Below are 20128 nucleotides of genomic sequence, written 5' to 3' on the forward strand. Positions count from 1 at the left end.
TCTAATTGTTTCAAAGACCAGTTCCAGATTACTTTCTTTCAGAGAATATAAATTTCTGGAGTTTCTATTGGAGTTTCTATCTGTAAAGACAATCTGAGAAAAGCTACTGTTCCCAATGCTGCTCCTTGATCTTGCATTGAAGAAGTATCACAGCGATTCAGATGTTTCTCAAAGGTATTTCCCACACCTCTACACTCTCACCTCCCACCCTGTCAAGGACACAACAACATGTTATTCAGAAATGTAGGCTTATAGATGTTTTTACAGTAAGCCTAATATCAGCAATTCCAGATCATTTAAGTTTCTGGACACAGTGAGTGGGTTCTCAACAGACATTCTATTGTTCTTTTTCAATATGGTTAACATTCAAAGGAAACTTGATTTAGTTTCCTAAGTCCTCTAGGTTTGGATCCTGACGTCTTCCGTACTTTGCTAAAGGAACTGGGGTTTACTGCAGCAGCTTTATTTTGCCTTCTCTAATCTCTTCAATTATGAGAACATCCTGTCTCTTATAAGTGGAGCAACACACCAGAGCCCTGTTAACAGAATAGAATGGACAAAGAATGGAAATACCGAGAAAAAAAGCTCAAAGCCACAGAAGAAAAAACATTATGAAAAGCTAAATTTATTCTTTTCAAGTTAACTGAGTCCATGTACGGTAACACTCCAACCAAACTTTTATTACCAAGGCTTAGTTTGTATTAGGACAGTCCCTGGACTTCTTCATTGTCCTAAATAAGATACAAGTATTTAACCAAAATATTCATCAGACTTTTCACAGAGGAATCCCCTTAGTTTAGTAATAAGTATTTAACTAACTAGAAATAAGAAACACGTTGCATTTAAACCCTCTAAACAAAGGTAAATTTTCCCTAAAGTATAATCTTCTCTATGCTAGAGATAAATGGTATCTGGTGTTAACATTAGTTATTAGATTTAGATCATTCTAGCATTCAAAATATCTTATTACTATGGAAAGAACATAAAAACTAAGGTGTTACCACATGCAATCATGAGCAATAATGAAACCTATTTGAAAATGCTTTCTAATTGTTTTCTTAGTTCAAAATTCTTTTGTGGAATAGGGAATTACTTAAAACACTTTCTGTCTCTCTTTGTTCTTTGGGGATGCGAAGGATGTAAAGAGATGGCCAGCTGAGTGTCACTTTTTGGAAAAGAATTCAGAATAATTTAAATAAACCATTCATGTGTGGGTACATGCACATACACCTTTGTTCCATGTGGTGTTATTTTTTTGATTTCTTTTTTTTGAACAGAACAAAAGGCATGTTGTCTGTTCCAAACAGTTCTTTATTTAAAAGATCATTATATAAGGTACCAAAACACAACAACTACAACAGTATATGGTTATACAACTACCCTAACGATTTGGTAGTACATAAAAACAACCAAGAGATTTAATTCATGCAAAAGCTATTAAATAAACTGTTTCTATATCTGCTATAAAATAGGAAATATTTCTTTTCTTTTCTTTTTTTTTTTTATTTTTAAGGACAAGAATGACTGTTTTTTAAGCATAGGGATTAAATTATTCATTCAACAAAAGACTTTTTTTTTGCATCCCAATAAAAGGCTTTACAATACAAGATTCTAGAAAGTTGAGTTTTTTTAAATACACGTAAACAATGGTTTTGGAAAAAAGTTTTGGAGGAATCATACAATTCATTCCAGATAAAATGATTCCCAAGTCATATTGCTCTGGGAAAACTTTCTTTATGAAAATAATGCACAATTTAGCACATATAAGTTCTTTTCTTTCTCTCTTTCTTTTTCTTTCTTTCCTCTTTTTTCTTTCTTTCTTCTTCTTTCTTCCTTCCTTTCTTTCTTTCTTTCTGTCTTTCCTTTTTTGTGTACACATTTATTTTACATTTTGAGTTAAATTTCTGTGGGGGGAAAACAGTCTTAAATTCTAAAATATTAGATTATGAAAATCTATTATACAGTTTGGATTTTTAAATAAGGAATCTGAAAAAGCTGCAACAATGATGTCAAGATTGCCTTTTAGGATGTTCCCAGTCTATCCTCAACATCAGCTTCACTGGTATACAAGTCCAACAGTTTTTCATTCTCATACCATTAACACTGTTAAGCACCTGGACAGAGGTCTTCAAGCTGCTGGCATTCATCCATTAAAGCAATGTGTAGACAATCTGAGAAGCCCTTTATGTATTCATAAGAGAACTGTATCCTACAAAAGATTCCTACAACTGCTTTTCAAGAATAAAATAGGAAATGGTTCTAGACTAATAGTGCACTGTAACTTTCGTGACAAAAAAGACTGGTTCTTGACCCACTGGGAATTCAAACAGACAAATGCTATTCCTTGATAATTCAAGTCCAGTTTTGTATAGTCCCATCTTTTCCTTCTATATAAAGGAAGTGAGGCATGCCCTGAGGCATCAGCTATACACTCTCATCTACTCAGACAAAGCAAGTCTTACTTGGGAAACTAAGAGTTCCCAAAAACTTCAGAAACTGAAGGCTTTATATTTCTTAATAGCTGACATGCAGCCCAAAGTTCCTGGGTGGCTTGCATGTCATTTTCCCATATTGCCACCTGAGACAAGTCGTTCAGTCAAAACTTGCCAGCTAATGAGGTACCACAAAGCTCTTTCTTTTCCACCATCTGATTGTTTGGTCTGGCAGGCCCATCCATATATCCTGGATTTGAATTTTAAAATCTGATCCTGAACATTATGTTTTTATGTGTGTCTTAATCTGACATCTGCTGGATTCAAAAGGTTGGATGAGAATGTCAATTTTCAGTAGCAATAAACATTAACAAATGTGTTTTAGCACCTCTTGATAGAAGTGCTTAGAAATGTGATTCAGACGGTCGCTGGAAGTCCAGTAAATGGAAAGAAATAAAAATTATTTGGCACGTGTGTATTACTTTATTTAGAAATCAGAGATATTTATTTCTTATCTGTCTATGTATCTGTCTGTCATCTATCTACCTATTTGCAAGTTTTTGCAGCCTCACTCACAAATTCTGAGTGCTTGGATTTGGTAGCAATGAAAATTTAATTTCCCAGGTTCCTTGTGAAGGTCAATCCCTCCCTTACACTTTTTTTGATTCCTGGAGAGTGAGATACACGTTCTGACTCTATCACTATGTCACAAGAGTCATTAGACTTTATTTTGCAGGTTCTCTGCAACTCTAGTTTTCTGACTGCTTTCAGTCAGTCCGATATTTTGGACATCGAGAACATCAATGATCAGTCTGGAACCTTGGGGAATTTCAGAAGAACCTCCTTCTCTTTCTGCCCTCCAAAACTCAATCATTATAGTGGTGGCTTGTATTTTCAATTTGACACCCTATAGTGCAAACTGATAACTAATCTTGGGGAAAAAGAATAAAGATCAAACGAATTATGCGTCCAATGTGTGCTCACTAGGAATAGGGTATGAGGCACAGTCATGATCACACATCGCAAAATTAAATCTCTCTTAATCTGAAAACTCAACATTTCATCTACTTTGTTCACAGTACATCCATTAAATTCTTACCTAAGACATAGAACAAAGTTTACATTTATAAAAGACAGAAAACAGCAAAATTTATAATATACCACAAGCAAGACTCAAGAACTGAAGACTTACTCTATCACCACGATAACATTTAACCTCGATAACAGAAATTATTATAACGTTTCTATATGCTTCAGAAGTGATAAAATTTTTAATTTCTCTATGTTTTACTTTTCTTGTATAGGGCAGTTGTAATATTATGGATTAGAACCCTTAAAAATGTAAAAAATCAAAGTAAATCTCAGGTATACTTAATTATACATTAGAAAGTATTGAGAAGTTTCTGCAATTGCTTTGTATGACTATATCAAATATTTTAGGAGGTTAAGAAATAATTTAGTATGAAGTTTCTGAATAATTGGTATAATTATTCATCTATGACCTTCATAAAAAAATTAACAACTGAATATGTAGGAATACTGTGCTCCTCTGAAAAGACGGAGAAAGACAGAACATCTCTCAATAATTGCCTTTATAAAACAAAATTTCCCATATCATTCTTTAAGCCAAGGCTGTAATCTGAATTAATGTTCTTCAAAAAAATATTTTTAAACTTAAGGGAATTATGAGCTTCATGAAAAAAAGGGGAAGGGAAAGGGAAAGGGAAAAGGGAAGGGGAAGGGATAAAAAAGAAGCTGTCTGAATTTCTGAATCAATAGCTTTACATACTGTGAGACCCTCCTCTTACTTGAACTTCATTCAGCACTCATTGCTGCAGCAAATACAGCATTGATTTTACAGGCAATGCACAGCTAGGGACAAGGTAAGCACCCTAAGGTTCTCACTGAAAGATGTGCAAAATAGAGAAAAAAATGCATAAGCATGCCTTTCTTGGGTTTTTTTGTGTGGTTCTTTTTGCTACCATCATCCAAAAGTGAAGGCTAAAGGAAGGCTGCAATTCCACTGCAGAGAGGTCATCAGGAGGAAGCAACAGCTTCCTCCTGATGTGGAGGAAGTGAGAGATTTGAAGCAAATAAAGGTCTCCCAGATTTCAAAATTTCGTTTAACAGCTCTGTGCACCTGGCTTAATTCTATGGTTTAAGTGTGTTTTCTAATATTTTAATGTTGCTATTCTTGCTTTTCATGAGTGATCAAAAAGCTGAATTGCCACCTTTGACTTTTGTAGCTTAACTGACCATGTTACAATTATAGATTTTGTTTCCTTATCTAGTTCAGACTGCCACTCTGAATGCCATTCCTCTGACAGGTCCCTGGACACCTCCATTAGAGACTAGGGACACCTGACAAGATGGACTTTCCTGACATGCTTTAGCCTCTGCCTCCTCCAGTGACACATAATAGCTGGCTGTGTGTGGATTCACAGTCTGCTGAAAGGAAATGGGTTATTTAAAGCCATTTTCAGCCAGTCTGACTAATCTGTTAGCTCTGCTCTTCAAGGATCAAGTACACAGTCACAAGGTAAGTCCAGCTTGAGCGTGGAGCACTAGATGAGGGTGAAACAGTTAATATCATCATTTGAGGTCCTCTGTCATCACCCTGAATATCTAAATCACCCCTAAAATGAAACATGGAAGGGTGGTTTTGTTTTTGAAAAGTGTACATTGAAGATATGAAGACCATATTACCTTACCTTACTTTTTTTTTTCTTAGCTCTTATACTCTTACACTGAGCAAGAGAGAAAAATATAATGGCAACCTATTTTTTTGTCTTATTCTTCTGTGTTTCTCATGAAAAAACAATCTGAAGTCTCTTTTTATTTTTTTTCCTTATATACTGTTAGCAGTGAATTTTGGAACAACCTCTGTTCTGCTTTGTAATTTCAGACCAAAAGATAATTTAGAATGTAAAATAACCACAATAGGACTAGGCATCTTATAGGTCTGTTGGAAAGAGAATGTTAGCCACTTGAGACCATACTGGGTTTCCAGTCTAATTATATGACAGTTTTGTGAAAAAAGTGAAGGGTATGAGTTTACTAGAACCTTATTTAAGCAAAGCCCTGAAGCACATTTAGCATTTAAAATACTGAGACTGAATGTGCTTAAGTGCTTTGGTGTATTCAAGTCATAGTGATTATTACAATAATTACTGTATGCTCAGTTATATCTTGTCAGTGCATACATTTAATGGGTATTGAATGAAGAAGCTGATTAATAACATTTGCACTGAGAAAAGGAAATATAATTAGTTTTAAGACAGTGAAAATAAATTTTACTGCAAAAAAACCCCATCCCTCCCCTTCTAACAAAGTTGGTATAACCATTGGTATGGGTATGTTCTTTCTATGCATATCCCTGTATACATTTAATAATAATTGGCAGAAAATCTAATCTGTGAGAGGATTTTGAAATTCTCAGAGTTTTTGGTTTTTGATTTTGGGTCTGGTTTTTTTTTGGAGGGGGGAGGGTGAGAGTGTTTTTGTTTTTTTGGGTTTTTTTAAATTGTTGGGTTTAGGGGGTAGTTCGGGGGGGTTATTTATCTGTTTGTTTTTGCAGAATTACTTTGAGAAAATACTTCAGCCAGGAAACAGGCAAGTTTTCAAAAACAACGTCTGTCCCATTTTACCTCTTGGTTTGAGCATCCAGGCTTCATAGGGCTTGCACTATCCCTCTATTTTTATAGTTGCTGTGGCCCCCAGTCCTTTCAGGCTGTTCTCCTCCAGACTGGAACTCAGAATCATTGAGATTCCCAGTCTTATGCACACACCACAGAGCTGGAAAATGTGTAACTTTCCAGGTGGAAATTGATTCCTTGCGCTTGATAACAATTTTTCCCATTCTGTAAACTTCCCTCTCAATTAGCCTCCAAGACTGTCTTAAACATTGACATTGACTATTATTACAAAATTGTAGAGGTAAGGAAAGCAAATGCCTTTTAATTGTAACTTTAAGATGTTCTAATTTCAATTCATCTTTTGAATACTTCCCCAAGTTTCTCATGTAATCAGATTACTATTTTGATTTTTTAACAGTGACAACACTGGGACATGAATTAGCTTTTGTCTTTTTTTTTTTTTCTGAGCATGCATAGATAAGGTAAACACCGTAAATTCTTTTAGTGATTTAATAAATTATTTAGTTACTGATATACAAGACTCTGAAGCACATCTAGGTTTGTTTCCACTAGCATACTTTTTAAAAGTCTCATTATGTGTTGCTTTCCTAAATAATTAGTCTTTAGTGGCAAGTTAGAAGTCAAGAACTTAAAATTCACTTACAAGCAGACTATTTAAAATATTAATTTTGAAGTTGCCATTTAACAGTTAGTTGATAGTATTCCCTTACTTCCTTAGACCTATTCCCTAATAAATTAATGGCCAATACATAAAATACTGTGGCAGTTCTTACTAGCATATTATAAAAAAATTGCAAGCATATATACGTTTGACATGTTGCATTAAGAAACTGTAAGATTCTCAATAGGATTTATGGTCAATATCAATTTCCTTGATGTTTTGGTGGAGTCCTTTATAAGATTGGAGAAGACTACAAGATTATTGTAAGTATATTGAAATCTCAGTTTCGTACAATACATCATGCTTAAAAACTAGTTTTATTTGCAAATGTATTAGTCCAATTAATCTCAAGTAGGAAAAATTCACAATCGAGAAACAGCAATTGCAAAAAAGACACAGCTATGTTATCATCTTGATTTTCCATAGTATATTTTCACACAAGTATGATTTTAGATTTAGATAAGATAACCATAATACACAGTTACCTATAACCTAAATATACATTGTTTTCTTCTGCTGCATCAGTAATATGAACTTCTCTTGAGTATGTATGGTCTTCTAGCTTTGTTCACATGTAGCTGCCGTTTCAGAATATAGGGATTTTTTCTCTTCATTATTTCTTTTTCTTGGCTTGAGTTCTCTAGATCAAAAGCATCTTGCTGAACTAACTGTAGGATGCAAGAAGAGACACAATGTTATCAGCTTTTTTTTGGTAATGAAGATTATAAGTTCCTAGAAATTTTTAAAATATACTTTACATATGCCACCAAAAAAAATCTTTACTACAATAGTTGCAGGGTTAAAAAAAAAAAAGACAAAACTCAAGACACAAACCTAAGATCAGGCTAAAGATCAACTGAGCCCTACAGAGATGATATTTAAATTCCACTGAAACAAATGAGATCACTGGTTTTGACTAGAGAGAAAAGCTAGCATATCCTCCTTGCACTAAAACTCAAATTTACTGAAAACTTCCTAATGACTGTCACTCTGTTGTCACTCATTTAGGCTAAACACCTGCACTCCTTCCTGGTTTCAGCTTTTGAGCAATATTTTAATCTGCAACTTCCTACAGCCAAAAAATCAAAATCTGTAATAAACAAATTAGGAATTAAAATATAGCACAAGAAGCCAAAATTTTGCAAATCAAACTTGTATATATAATTGTATTTTTAGTTTTATTTGGGAGTTCTCAAAGATGTTGCAGTCTTTTGTATGAACTGTCTCAGCAAATATAAGGATTTAGAATAAACCTATTATATACAGAGCTTCCTCCATAAGAATGTCTGTGAACCTGAGACAGCTGAAGAAATCTGGTTTACTGGAAAGTAAGTAGTAACACTGAGATATCTTTTTAGCTACACAAAGCAGTTTTTAGTGTATTATTTAACGACACGAGGACTGTGCCTAGTGTGCTTCTGTGTGATCGTTGTACTACAACAAATATCACAAATGGACTACAAACAATCCCTATTTAAGAGCAGTAATTTTCATACAGTCACAATGTCAACTTCCAGGGCCCTCTCTAGGTGCAGGGAAACAAAAAGCAGGAGTTACCTCGCTGCCAGTTTCCTAGCACTGATATGAAACCCAGAGTACCAAGCAAAGTCATATGTACACATGGGCCTGTGTCCATGCATTTTGAATCCAGTTTGCCTTAGGGTCTTAAAACAAAAACACTGACTGCATTTATTTATGCCTCAATAAATGTGAGAAACTTCACAACTGTTAAGCAGATATTAATTATGTATTCTGGCACAGAGATTACTTTCATGTGTTTGTTCGGTTATTTGGAATGGCTACAAAGAACGGAAAAAGTATCCAGCTAAGAAAAGTTCTCATTTTTCCATGAGTTGTTATAAGAAACATACACTCAGCTCATCAGAAACTGCACTAATTCTCAACTCTTATTAAAAGAGGCATATTAGAGGTATTAGAGAATATAAAAAAGGGAAAGAAAGCTCAGACCATGTGATGGAAGTCAGATGGATATGGATTTTACAACACCACTAAAAATAGAGCCAGAGAGTTTAACAGAATTCAAAACACACATTTGTGACAGGTTTTTTTACCTCCCAATGCTGAAAGGCTCTGCTGTGGCAAAATTTTTGGAGTTGATATACTGTCAGCATTGCTTCCAAGCTGAAGCCATCCAGAGGAGAGGGGAACTGTCTTCCTGAAACGAGATCCTCTTCATCTACCTCTACTGTCTCTCCCACTTGGTTGTTCAGGTTGTTGACAAGATTGCAGACATTTAGCAGGGTCATTTTCCAGTAAGGAAGTTTTGCTCTGTTAATCTGAAAATAAAAATACCCACTATTTAATGTGTTTTGGCTTTTTAGTCATCATGTGCAACATTCAGACATTTTGTTAGGAGCAAGTTTGTATTTCTGAAGTACTTTTCATCTGGTCAACTTTTAGACAATAATTATAGAGTGCTGAACTTAGGACAGCTCATTTATTAAGCACACTAATTCTGCTTCCCCAAAGCCTTACCCTGCAGGTAGAGAAACATGATGAAAAAACTAAACTGCTACCAAACCAGAATGACAGCATTTCATAGCCATTCTGCACAGGTGCAAACAAAACATAGATGGAAATTAATATAATATAAAGTCACAGGTGCAAATAAGGACAATGAATCAAACCCACCAGATAAATTCCCAGTTCTGGAATGCAAGCTGGATGCCTGTGGTTAACTAGATGCTCCTCCCCAGTTCAGAACAAATACCAGTCATTTCAAAATTCCCTGAGAAAAGGAAAGGAGTCCCTGCCCTGGCACAATCTGTCTGATGAGGCTGGGTCTGAAGTTATGGAATTTGTAAGCCCCAGGAGTTTTGGATGCTGGAGAGTCAAGAGCCTGGGAGATGTTAGTTGAAGCTACAGGCTTAGAGAAAGATGGAGCAAAGATAAAACAGACCTGGGCAAAAAAAGTATTCCTGACTTGGTAACTAGACTGAAAAACTGCGAACTATATTTAGGTGGTCCATAATGAAACTGCCCAGAGACGTTACAGAAAGAAATAAAGAAATTTCATCATGGTTTGTCTCAAATTTTGCTTGTTCCAGTACCTTACATTATTTATGAGCTATTTAACTTTTAAACACTTCTAAAAAATTTTGGGAATCTTAATTTTACTTTTCTACTGGTATTGTTCTTTACAAGCATTTGTGGCAATTGTCTTCTTCCATTTTGGTTATCAATAGGAAAAAAGTAAGTGAAAAAGTGTATTCCTACCTCATTCATTGCTTTTCATGTCTTTACCACTTTCTTGTTTCTCCCACTATTAATTATTTCTTTCATACTGTATTCCTTTTAGTGGTTAGTAGAAAAATTAGTTTCCTTAAACTACTACTGGTGACACAGCGATCTCCAATCAAAAGTCAAATAGCAAATTCCTATTTATTACTGGCAAGGACTGCCTTGATGTGCCCATTAGGATTAGACTTTACCTATGAACTGAAATGTGGTTGCTTCCTTTCTTGGATGTCCTAAGTTAAATATAGGTATAACACTAAAACAGACATTGCCTTTCACATACTTGACAGCACTAATTGAGAGCGTGGATGCAGTGCTTACTTATCTGAACATTGGGTAATTACATAATCTGTTTCTTTAGAACACCTTCCTAACAAAGGGGCGTTGCATTCAAGATTTATTTATAAATATAAATACATTTACAAATATAAATATATTTATAAATAATTTATATTCACCACACTTTCCTAGTTTTTGAAGGAGAAGAAAGAAAATTGAGAGGAAAGAGGAAGAAACAAGAACAGCTTCCATCACCATTAGCAACAGATAAAAAAAATTCCCTTTTGGCCATGATCATTACTCCGATATACCTCTGATACACACATGCCTTTCAAAATTAGAATAGAACCACACTGTGTTCTCAGATTCCTGAGAAGGTTCAGAAAGAATAAGGAAAGAGTATTTTGTTTTGAAGCTAAGAAGAAAGCAAATCTCAAATCTTATTCGGAAGCTTGTAATTGGTTCTATACTGTTTACTTTGAGCTCATCTGTTGTCCCATCTAAGTGCCCAAGTTAGTCTATCAAATTATTTGAAAATATGTGACAGGTTCAAATAAAACTCTCTTTGCAGAATATATAATTTTATTAACAGAAGATAAACTAGGGAAAAGAAAAGTGTCCACTGCAATTTCAAAATGTTCTTTAGTCTGTTTTAAAATATTTGTGAAATACAAAAATATGGAGCTTTCTATGACAATTGAAGCTTTTCCAGTGCACTTTTCTCTCTTGGGTATACAAAAGAAATGCAAGCTACCACTGCAACAGCTAAATTACAATGGAGCATAAAATCTAAAGGCAGTGTTACATGAGCAAATGAGATTTCTGAGTTAAAAAAGAACCAAAAATGTTCCAATGGATGGGAATAAAAGAGAAGAGTAAAGGATAGGGAAATTTTTTATACCTTCTTGCATAATATATAGAATCTTTTCGATCTGAAGTTACTATTTTATGTCAACCTGATGCATGTCTATGCCTAAAGGAATTTTACCCTGTATATTAGTAAAATACTTAAATAGCAGACTTCATTAGGTGAAATTGGTCTTAGCTGATACTTATGAGGTTAGGAGGAAACAATTTTTCAGCACCATCTGCAAGTATACTTCGTTTGTGATGAGAGTCTCATTCCTATTAATGCCATGCGTATATCACCTCAAAGTATTTTTACTTGGGTACACCTGCTTCTGACTTATCTTGCTACCAGCTCGCAAAATGAGACTATAAACAATTAAGAACTTCACTCAAGAGTAAACTTTGGGGTTTTTTTAACTGAACAAGGAGTTTTCCAGGTCATGTCCAATCACTGAACAGAGCAGTCATGTTGTTTTTCTTCTCCACTATTACAGCAAGCATGAAAATCAGACAGTTTTGCTTTTTAGATTACGAAAAATCTCTGAGGCAGTTGTCTTAAAAGTATATATAAAAACACAGTTTAAGATGACGATAATCCAAATGTTCAGGTTAATTTCCAGTATGTGATATATTTTCCACAAAGGCTAAGCAATAACAACTACAGTAGCTCAAGACATGTTTTGAAAAATACCTACACAATAGAACAAGGAACACTTAACTGCCAAGATGGAACCAATTTTTTAAGATTAACTTGAAAAATATCTGGGAATGATCTGAAGGAACAAAAGAGACTGCAGTATGAACAAGAATTTAAAAGGTATTAATGCTGAAGTGAACATGATGTGTGCATTTCCATTGTTGAACATGCTTCTGAAAAAAGACTCAGACATATGATTTCCCACACCTCATATATCTTGAAAGAGAATTTTACATCATATAAGAAACTGAAATGAGCTTGAGAACATTTTGTTCTTTGACAACAGGTTTGTCCTATGTAAGATAAAAGATTCCCAAGTTATAATTTATATGATATTTTATTTCCATTTATGGTTGAATGATACTCCTGACAGTTTGCTTAAGACCCTTCTTTTATTATAATGCATACGTCCCAAATGCTATATTTCTTTCAGAAAAACAGTTATCTGTTTTTTAAATTCTTTTCTTTATGTAATGAAAGGAGATAAAAAACAAAGTCATAGTCAAGTAAAAAGCCCAAGCTAGTGTAGGATCTCTATGGTTCCTTTCCAGAATTGTAGCTGAATTTTGTTCAGACTGTAATGACAAAAATAATAAAAATATTCTCTATGTTTAATCAGATATAACATCGAGTTCTGTTACAGCAGAAGTTCTTCCATGGTGTATACTTATGCCTGTAAACCTAATGAATTTTCACATGATGACTAAGTCAGGAAGTCAGTAACTTCTAGGTAGCTCTTCTGACAAGAAGGTTAAGCCCTCTGGACAAATACAGTCAGAAATAGGCATCCTAAAAGAATGAAGAGCTCAGAGGGTCCCAGACTTCAGAAAATTAATGTCAGGCGGGATCCCAAACGTGGAGTATATTCTGGTGATGACATACTCTTCAAGGAAATTTTTTTCCCCCCTATAATTAGCATGGGGGGGACACAATCAACAAATGAACTTAATAACTTTCGAGTTCAGGACATTCTTCATGTAATTACCTCTTTCAGGTAAGCATTTAGGAAGCTGTGAATAGAGTTATCCCTTTGACAGGAATAGAGTTTTCTATTTGATACCAAGCAGAGGCAGGAGATAACTTTCCACATATTTGTGACACATCAGGTTTTGTCATTTTACCAGATCTTCCAAATGTTTTTTTGGATTTTATCTTACAGAAAAGCCAGATAAAGCATTTTAGGGACTTGTTTGCTCCTTGTATCTTCTTTAAGATGTAACAGCAGGGAAGGGTGATAAACTTTATTAAATGTTGAAGAGAGGTTATGATAAGCATGGACATACTTCTTTAAGGATGGAGAGTGATTCACCATATGGATGACTTTAAAGAGCAGTTTGAAAAAGGGCAGCAGACACTGGACAGCCGTTTGTGAAATCAAAGGCATACAGTAATTCTTCCTGTAACATTGGATAGACTACTGAATGTTGCAAAAGGTATGTGCTTAAGCCCTAGCAGTAGTCTTGATGATATATTTCACAAGTGCCTACTGAGGCAGACTTTTTTCTGTCAAATACTAAACCCAGAAGTGATGATCCATTGTGCTTCACTTTTAGATCTGAGCTTTCGCAACCAATATTTTTTTCCATCTTAATGCTGCTAAAATTGTCAGGATTTCCTTTGCTGCTTATTACAAAGTCAGTGTCAAAGACAGTTAATGCAATTGAGCAGTAACTGCCCTCAACTGGAATCAGATCTCTGGTACAACACAAGACAGCTATTACACAGCTGGCAGAGGACAAGAGAAAAAAATAATTCATTTTAATTATGAATGTAAGAGTGGTATACTCTTGTAGAAAAGTTGATGGATACTTTTTAGTAGTTCTGCCATGCCTTACTTTGATGCCAAAATACAATGTATATTGTCTAAAATAATGAATTTTAGATGGTAATTTAAGGCAATATAATGCAGAATTAAAGCAATGTCCCCAGCATGAATCAACTGCTTCTGTCAACATCAAGTGTCACTTGATTGGTGTTAAATACCATAAAGAAGTTGAATAGCAAGCTACATGACATGAAACAACATGAGAGTATTACGGAAGACATCATTACATTATCAACCAGTGCAATATATTTGTGCATTTTGAGTTACCTGAACTTGTGTTCTGTGGTGAGAGGGAGGAAAAGTGGAAGTTATATTCACAGATCCACTAAAGCCAGTAGCAGAAATACCGACAGCTGCAGGTTTTCCTTCCAGGGCATACTATGCTTGCCACACAGAGAAAGTACTATTTTTGTCAACCTCCTACATTTAAATATGCCACAGAAAAAGCATAGCTATTAAATTTTTCTGTACCTTAGAAAAGTGAGTAGCAAACAGGTTTATTTGTCATCTAATGTTACTTACCATGCCATTAAAGAACATAGAAACCTAAGAACTGCCAAACCAGATAAAAAAAAAATTATTTTCTGGCCTCATTTCTTCTTTCAGTCTATTCAATAATTCTGCGGAAAAGCTCACATATAAGCAAATACAGTAAATGCAGAAGCATTCCTGGCAGGTATTGTACTTAACCTTCAACTAGTCATTGGCTTACGAACCTCTCTTTTTTTTGGAAGAAATTTTTCATTCCTCATTTTATTTTCTATTAAATTTAAGCACCACGTGAACTTCATTGGAAGAATGAATTAAAATATTCACCCTTAAACCCATGGCACTTGTTTCAGGGTTTTTTCTTTAATATGTTGCTGAAGGTATATCAGACATATATATTTCTTAAATCATTTGTGGAAAATAATAGCGTTAAAAAATTATTTGTCTATCAACCTGTTCAATACATATGAGCAACACGTGCTGCTTCATCTTGTCAATATGAGGTTTAACTGATTTTTTATCTCTTTGTGTTAAATAACATGTAGATCATTCACAGTCTGGCAACTTAGCAAAGAAATACCATTTATCAGGTTAATATTTTCACAGTCATGTCCTCATGTTCCTGTACTAACACTATGATTAAATTCTTAAATCAAAATCAGCAAAGGTATTAACAATTTTTGCTTTACGACTGTCCTAATTTTATATGTATATAGGAAAAGTTCTGCATGAAAATAACACTTAACAGATTTGACTCAAGGTTAATTTAGCTTTCATCAGGCATAATCATATTGGAAACACATTTCCTCATATAAATTTACATCTCTGCACATAACACAGTTTTGACAGTTTAATGAAAGTACCAGTGTACATGTGAGGAACACATTTATTGTGTCACATCGACACCTTTAAATTTCCTTTGAACTGGAGGAAATCTTGCACCAAAGCAAAACCTAACACTGAACTTCTTGGTCTAGACCACAGGTTATTATTTTGTCCAAAGACTTCTGGGTTTGTAATGAGAATTCTTTTGCTCTCTCCCCGTTAGCTAAAAGAGGAAAAATAATTACCTTTGATGTGTACATATTGGTCAATAAATCTGCTTCTAATGCTTTCATTTCCTCTTCTGAATCTGGGAATAAACCAGAAACATATGTTTATTATTTGATCACAAATCATGGACATTTCAATTCAGTATACAGAACTTATACCAATGAATTTTGAAAAACAAACACAACCTAGATAAAACCACAGCAAAATGACCTAGAAGGATGGTGAAGAGTCTTCAGGTAATGAGAACATTATGTTAAAAATGATACTTACTACCTTTTTAAAGCACAGTCAAGCTTATTGAGGTGAATGAAACAGTTCACTAATCTCAATTCAATGGTGGACAGGCCATTAAAGTGGAGTCCTTTCAGTAAAAAAACCCTGCTGCAATATTCTTAATTCAAAATCATTTTGATTTTCATAATAATTATTTGTTACCTCTTCTTACTTTGGAAGAAGAATTTGCATATTTATTTTTAAAAAATATTTATTTAAGTAGCAGCTAAGCATTTAGGTGAATGGCAGTAATGATTACCTGATTAATAATCAATAGTCTTGATTATTCTGAGTTGAATTAAGGCTATTTTTATTGATATGAGGGAATTGAGCTTGACCAGTTTGTGATACAAGATCTTGACAGTGCACATACAAAAAGAAAACATTCTGAGTGGCAGTCTTGGGATTTTCTTTACTGATTTAATTGATCTTTGATAGTTCAGTAGACTCACAAGACCTGTGATTTGGTGAAAAGGGTAAAATTGTTGTACAAAGAGAAAACAGACGCACACATTTCTACTTTGTGCTGTAAAGAATCACAACAAAGATCTGCTGCCTTGAAAATGTAGTAGCAACACAGCTCAAAAAGGAGAAATATACAGAAATCAGTTCTCAGTCTTTAAGTGAAACAGTGTTTCACATAGCTTTTAGCTTTCCTGGAATACCAGCAGCCCTAAAGCCAAACAATACACTAATATTTCAAAACAAACTAGACCACAATCTATTCCATATTTATATAACTCACATCTCACTTTCATTAAAATGATCAATGCTGTTGGTATGTAACACCCTACCACTGAATCTGGGTATAGATTCTGTCTGTGACTTCATTTCAGAGATCATCACCATGTTGTGTCACTACCTTTCCCAGAATATGAGATTGTAAGGGACCTTATACACAAATATGTGCTAATCTGTCAGAGGTTTCTGTTAGCACAGAAGCCATTTTTATGCTCTTAGAAATCAATCATGTTCAATCTTGATAGATCTTACCACTACTGTCACTGTGTTTCTTCTTCAGGAAATTTTTGAAAACTATCAATGTTTATTCACTTTCTTCTAATTTCAAGCCCAATTTATTTATAATTACAAATTTATTCATGGTATGTATATAAATTCATACACTAAAAATTATAAATTTCTATTTGTAATATTTTTTAGAGGAATCACAGCTCTTCCCAGCTTAGATTTTTGGTGGGTGCTTACACGACGATCAGCAAAGATCAGTGCAAGATCACTGTGCCTTTTTGAACATTAAGCATTCCCCTGGAAATCCCATAAATGTTTCACTGAAAGACTATGCCCCAAGTTATGGGACTCACATTTATTTTTCTCTCTTGTAATAGCCTTGTGTTCTCCAGCTCATCAGACCACCCCTCCTCTGTGCCTGATGTGTTCTCAAGAGAGCAAACTGTACGTTTGAATCAGAAGCCTCAACACTTAACAACCTTAATGCTTACCACTAGCTACAGAGGATAGCTCTCTTACATATTTTTGTATTTTATTTGTTTTTCATGGCTGAAAAACTTCAGTATCTCACACACACACATAAAAAAAAAAAAAAAGAGATTAGATAATATGATCAAGTCTTTTATTTCCTCAGCAATGGCTGTGCTTCGGTTAAAAGGAGCTTTTAACGGGAATTTGTATTATTTCGTAAGCTACTGCATTTTGTATTGTTGCACTGCTTCTCAGTTCAATTATTTAGGTCATCAAAAACTTCTGTGAGTTATGCATATCCCATTCCTCTCTAGGGATGCTCCTGCTCACCTTTGCATTACCAACACAGTACATTCATTCATTATTTTTTGCATTGAAGTTATTGCATTGATGTAACTTGCTGTAATACTAATCTACAACCAGTCTTATTTAATATTTAACATTTTCATATTAAATAAGACTGGTTGTAGATCAGTATTATGGCAAGTCACTAGCAACTATTCTCCAACCTAATGCCTTTTTCTTCCTTCTAGCAGCAACGGTTGTCAGTTTTACCTGACTTCTTAATTGCTTCACCGCTACCCAAATTTCGGCTGGCAGCACGAGATCACCTCAGCTGAATTTCTACCAATGTTAGCAACTGCTGTGAACAGGTGAGCAGCACACACAATGATAGCATCATGATTTGTGGTGTCCTGGATCATGCCTGCTGAGAGCAGTAAAAGGGCTTGTGTCTGATTAACACCTGGTTTTTATATTCTATAAAGGACGTAAGATAGCTTCCACACCATGAAGGTTGGAAGGTAGCTGCAGCCGTGGAAAGTGGGTAGGTATTAAGAAGTATTTGGATTGAGAAAAGAAGCTTAGAGGACATTATTTAGGAGTCTAGCCAAAATTCTTTGAATGGTAATAAAGCAAGGCTTGGAGGAAGAGAAGGAAGCAGGTAATTCAGGAGTGAAAGAGGTGGACAAGGAGCAAAAGCATAAAAGGAACAGGGTCTCAGAGAGCAATGTATAAGAAGTCTGGTCATGTGTTATCATTCAAATCAGAGGGAAATCCAAACAGTTTGATATTTTCTTGGTTCTATTGACAAAAAAATAGTTTCTATTCATATATTCATATTTTACAGGAACAGTTACATTCTACAGTTACACACTTTCCCCTGATGGCAAACATTTTCAAAAGCAAATTAAAATTAACCATCACTTGACATAACTGAACATTTTAGTTAAAACTGATTTAGGCTCCTTCACATAAACTTCTCTGTAGCATTTCTCATTTAAAAACAATTTCAAATTTTCAAGCAAATAAACCATCAATGTTATTTACACATACAATTTTGCTTCTGCTTTTGCTTTTTTCTTTTATGAACCTATTTTACTTTCCACTGACATTTTTTACTTTAATGGGTTTTCATTTAGGCTCTACAAAGAATTAAATTTGAAACTGCCTCATTGAAAATACTAGAAGAATTTGTTTAAAAAGCTTCAAATAGATGGGGAGAAAAAATCAACGTTAAGCCTTGTCGCTAAGATCACCAGTTCTCTACAATATACAGAATGATTATATTTAAACTGTGATAAAATGCAGGTATTACATGTGTTACATTTTTCTTCTGCAGGGAATACAAATTGAAAACTTTCAGCTAAAGGAAGAATTAGGATTTCTGAGTCCTCCTGAATACTGAAGTTGAAAAGTGAAGATGTTTGTAAATTTACTCACTAAATTTTGTGGCGTTAAAAATCAAAGTAATTCAAAAGTTAGTTAAGAGTGTATTTTTAAGGCTATTCTGCTTCCTGTCTATATCTGTACACCTGTGTGTACCCATCTTTTGTCATAAATTTAGGATATAAATGGTACATCTTCAGAGATATCATTTTCCAAAGGACCAGGCAATGCATTTTAACTCCTTTTGAGTTTCTAAAGCAGTTACTCTTGGAGAAGAAATGTATTTACACTGACCTTCCTATTTTGTGATCTGCACCTGCTTCAGCATTTTTTGATCATAATTTCAGATCAATTGCCAGTAATTTTTTGCCCACATAATAAAACTGTATCTCTCTCTCTAAAAAGTGACAAAGGTGCATAGATATTCATGTTGATTTGGATTACAGCAGCTATTCATGAGTTGTAGAAATAATAATTTCTATCACATTTTGAAATACATGATATTCAATGAACCACGAATGAGGTAGCACAACCAAGCAGATGGTCTACACTGATTTGTATTTCCAGTGACTAGTCTACAGTTACTTCCATGACATGGATGCCGTGAGAAGGAAGGGCTTACATGAAGGGAGAAAGTTACAGGAGTAATACAAAACATGATGCTGGCCGGAGTCCGTTACTAGAGACAGCTCCCGGGCGCCTACCGGGGACAGCTGGGGGAGCCCGAAGCGACTTCACCTCTTTTCTTTAGGTCCCTCTTACAGCTCCGGGAACGACTCAGTGCTGAGTGGTCGGGGGACTTCGGGGACGGGCGGTGAGGGGCGCGCCCGGTCGGACCCGCTGCAGGGCGGCGACGGGGACTTACCTGAGCAGAGGCTGCAGGAGGCCAGGGCCAGCAGCACCACGCACACTAGCTGGACTCTCATCCTTACCGCGCCGCCCTCTAGAAAGTAAAGTCCATAAATCCTGAGGAGAGACGGAGAGAGAGAGAGAGAGACAGACAGAGAGAGCCCCGCTGCTCCACGCCCTCCGCACGCGTGCTGTCGGGCGGCTGCAGGCACCAGACGGGGGACACAGACCCTTCCCCAACTATATAAGCCGCGGGGTGATGTCACAGCAGTGCCGCCGTCGCCTCCTGACGAAGATCCCTCCCTCCTCCCCCCATACCCCCTGCCCCCTCCCGCTGCCCCTTCTCCGCTGACGCCACTCTGTGCCTGACGCACGGCGAGCCCCCGCACCCACCGCCGCGGGGCGCGCCCCGCGCGGGCTTTTCCCGAAAGGGAATTATACTGTGGTCTGGAACGGTCCCCATTTAATTCTTCTATTATTATTATTAACAAAAAAAAAAAAAAAAAAAAAAGAAAAGAAAAAGTTTCCTCGGGTGCTCGGTCCCCCGGCGCGGGGCCAGGGGCGGTCCTCGTTCGGTTGACTCCTGATGTGCTTTGTCTTTCATCTGTAGAACCTTTCCCGATAGCAAGGGAAACAACCAGGGAGAGAATCGCACACTGCTGATGGGCAGGGGTGCTAAAACGGGGATGTGCAGGGAAC

At 35.6% G+C, this 20128-nt stretch overlaps 1 protein-coding gene across 3 annotated transcripts; it reads right to left on the minus strand.

Moving 5' to 3' along the window:
- Positions 1–318: 318 nt before the first annotated feature.
- On the minus strand, positions 319–19730 carry NTS (neurotensin). Of its 3 annotated transcripts, none has more exons than XM_027661006.1 (5): positions 19446–19688; positions 15217–15278; positions 8822–9046; positions 7235–7417; positions 319–536 (listed from the first exon to the last, which is right to left on the minus strand). In XM_027661006.1, exons 1-4 carry the CDS (start codon positions 19504–19506, stop codon positions 7271–7273), a joined length of 495 nt encoding a protein of 164 aa, XP_027516807.1. In that variant the 5' UTR covers positions 19507–19688; the 3' UTR covers positions 319–536; positions 7235–7270. The 3 variants fall into 3 exon arrangements, with proteins under 3 accessions (XP_027516807.1, XP_027516818.1, XP_027516797.1); XM_027661017.1 differs by lacking the exon at positions 319–536 and having other exon boundaries at positions 1506–7417; positions 19446–19523; positions 19660–19678; XM_027660996.1 differs by lacking the exon at positions 319–536 and having other exon boundaries at positions 1506–7417; positions 19446–19730.
- Positions 19731–20128: the final 398 nt, after the last annotated feature.

The sequence above is a fragment of the Corapipo altera genome, unplaced genomic scaffold (assembly GCF_003945725.1).
Source record: "Corapipo altera isolate COAL_440 unplaced genomic scaffold, ASM394572v1 1, whole genome shotgun sequence".
In the NCBI taxonomy this organism is placed as follows: Eukaryota; Metazoa; Chordata; class Aves; order Passeriformes; family Pipridae; genus Corapipo; species Corapipo altera.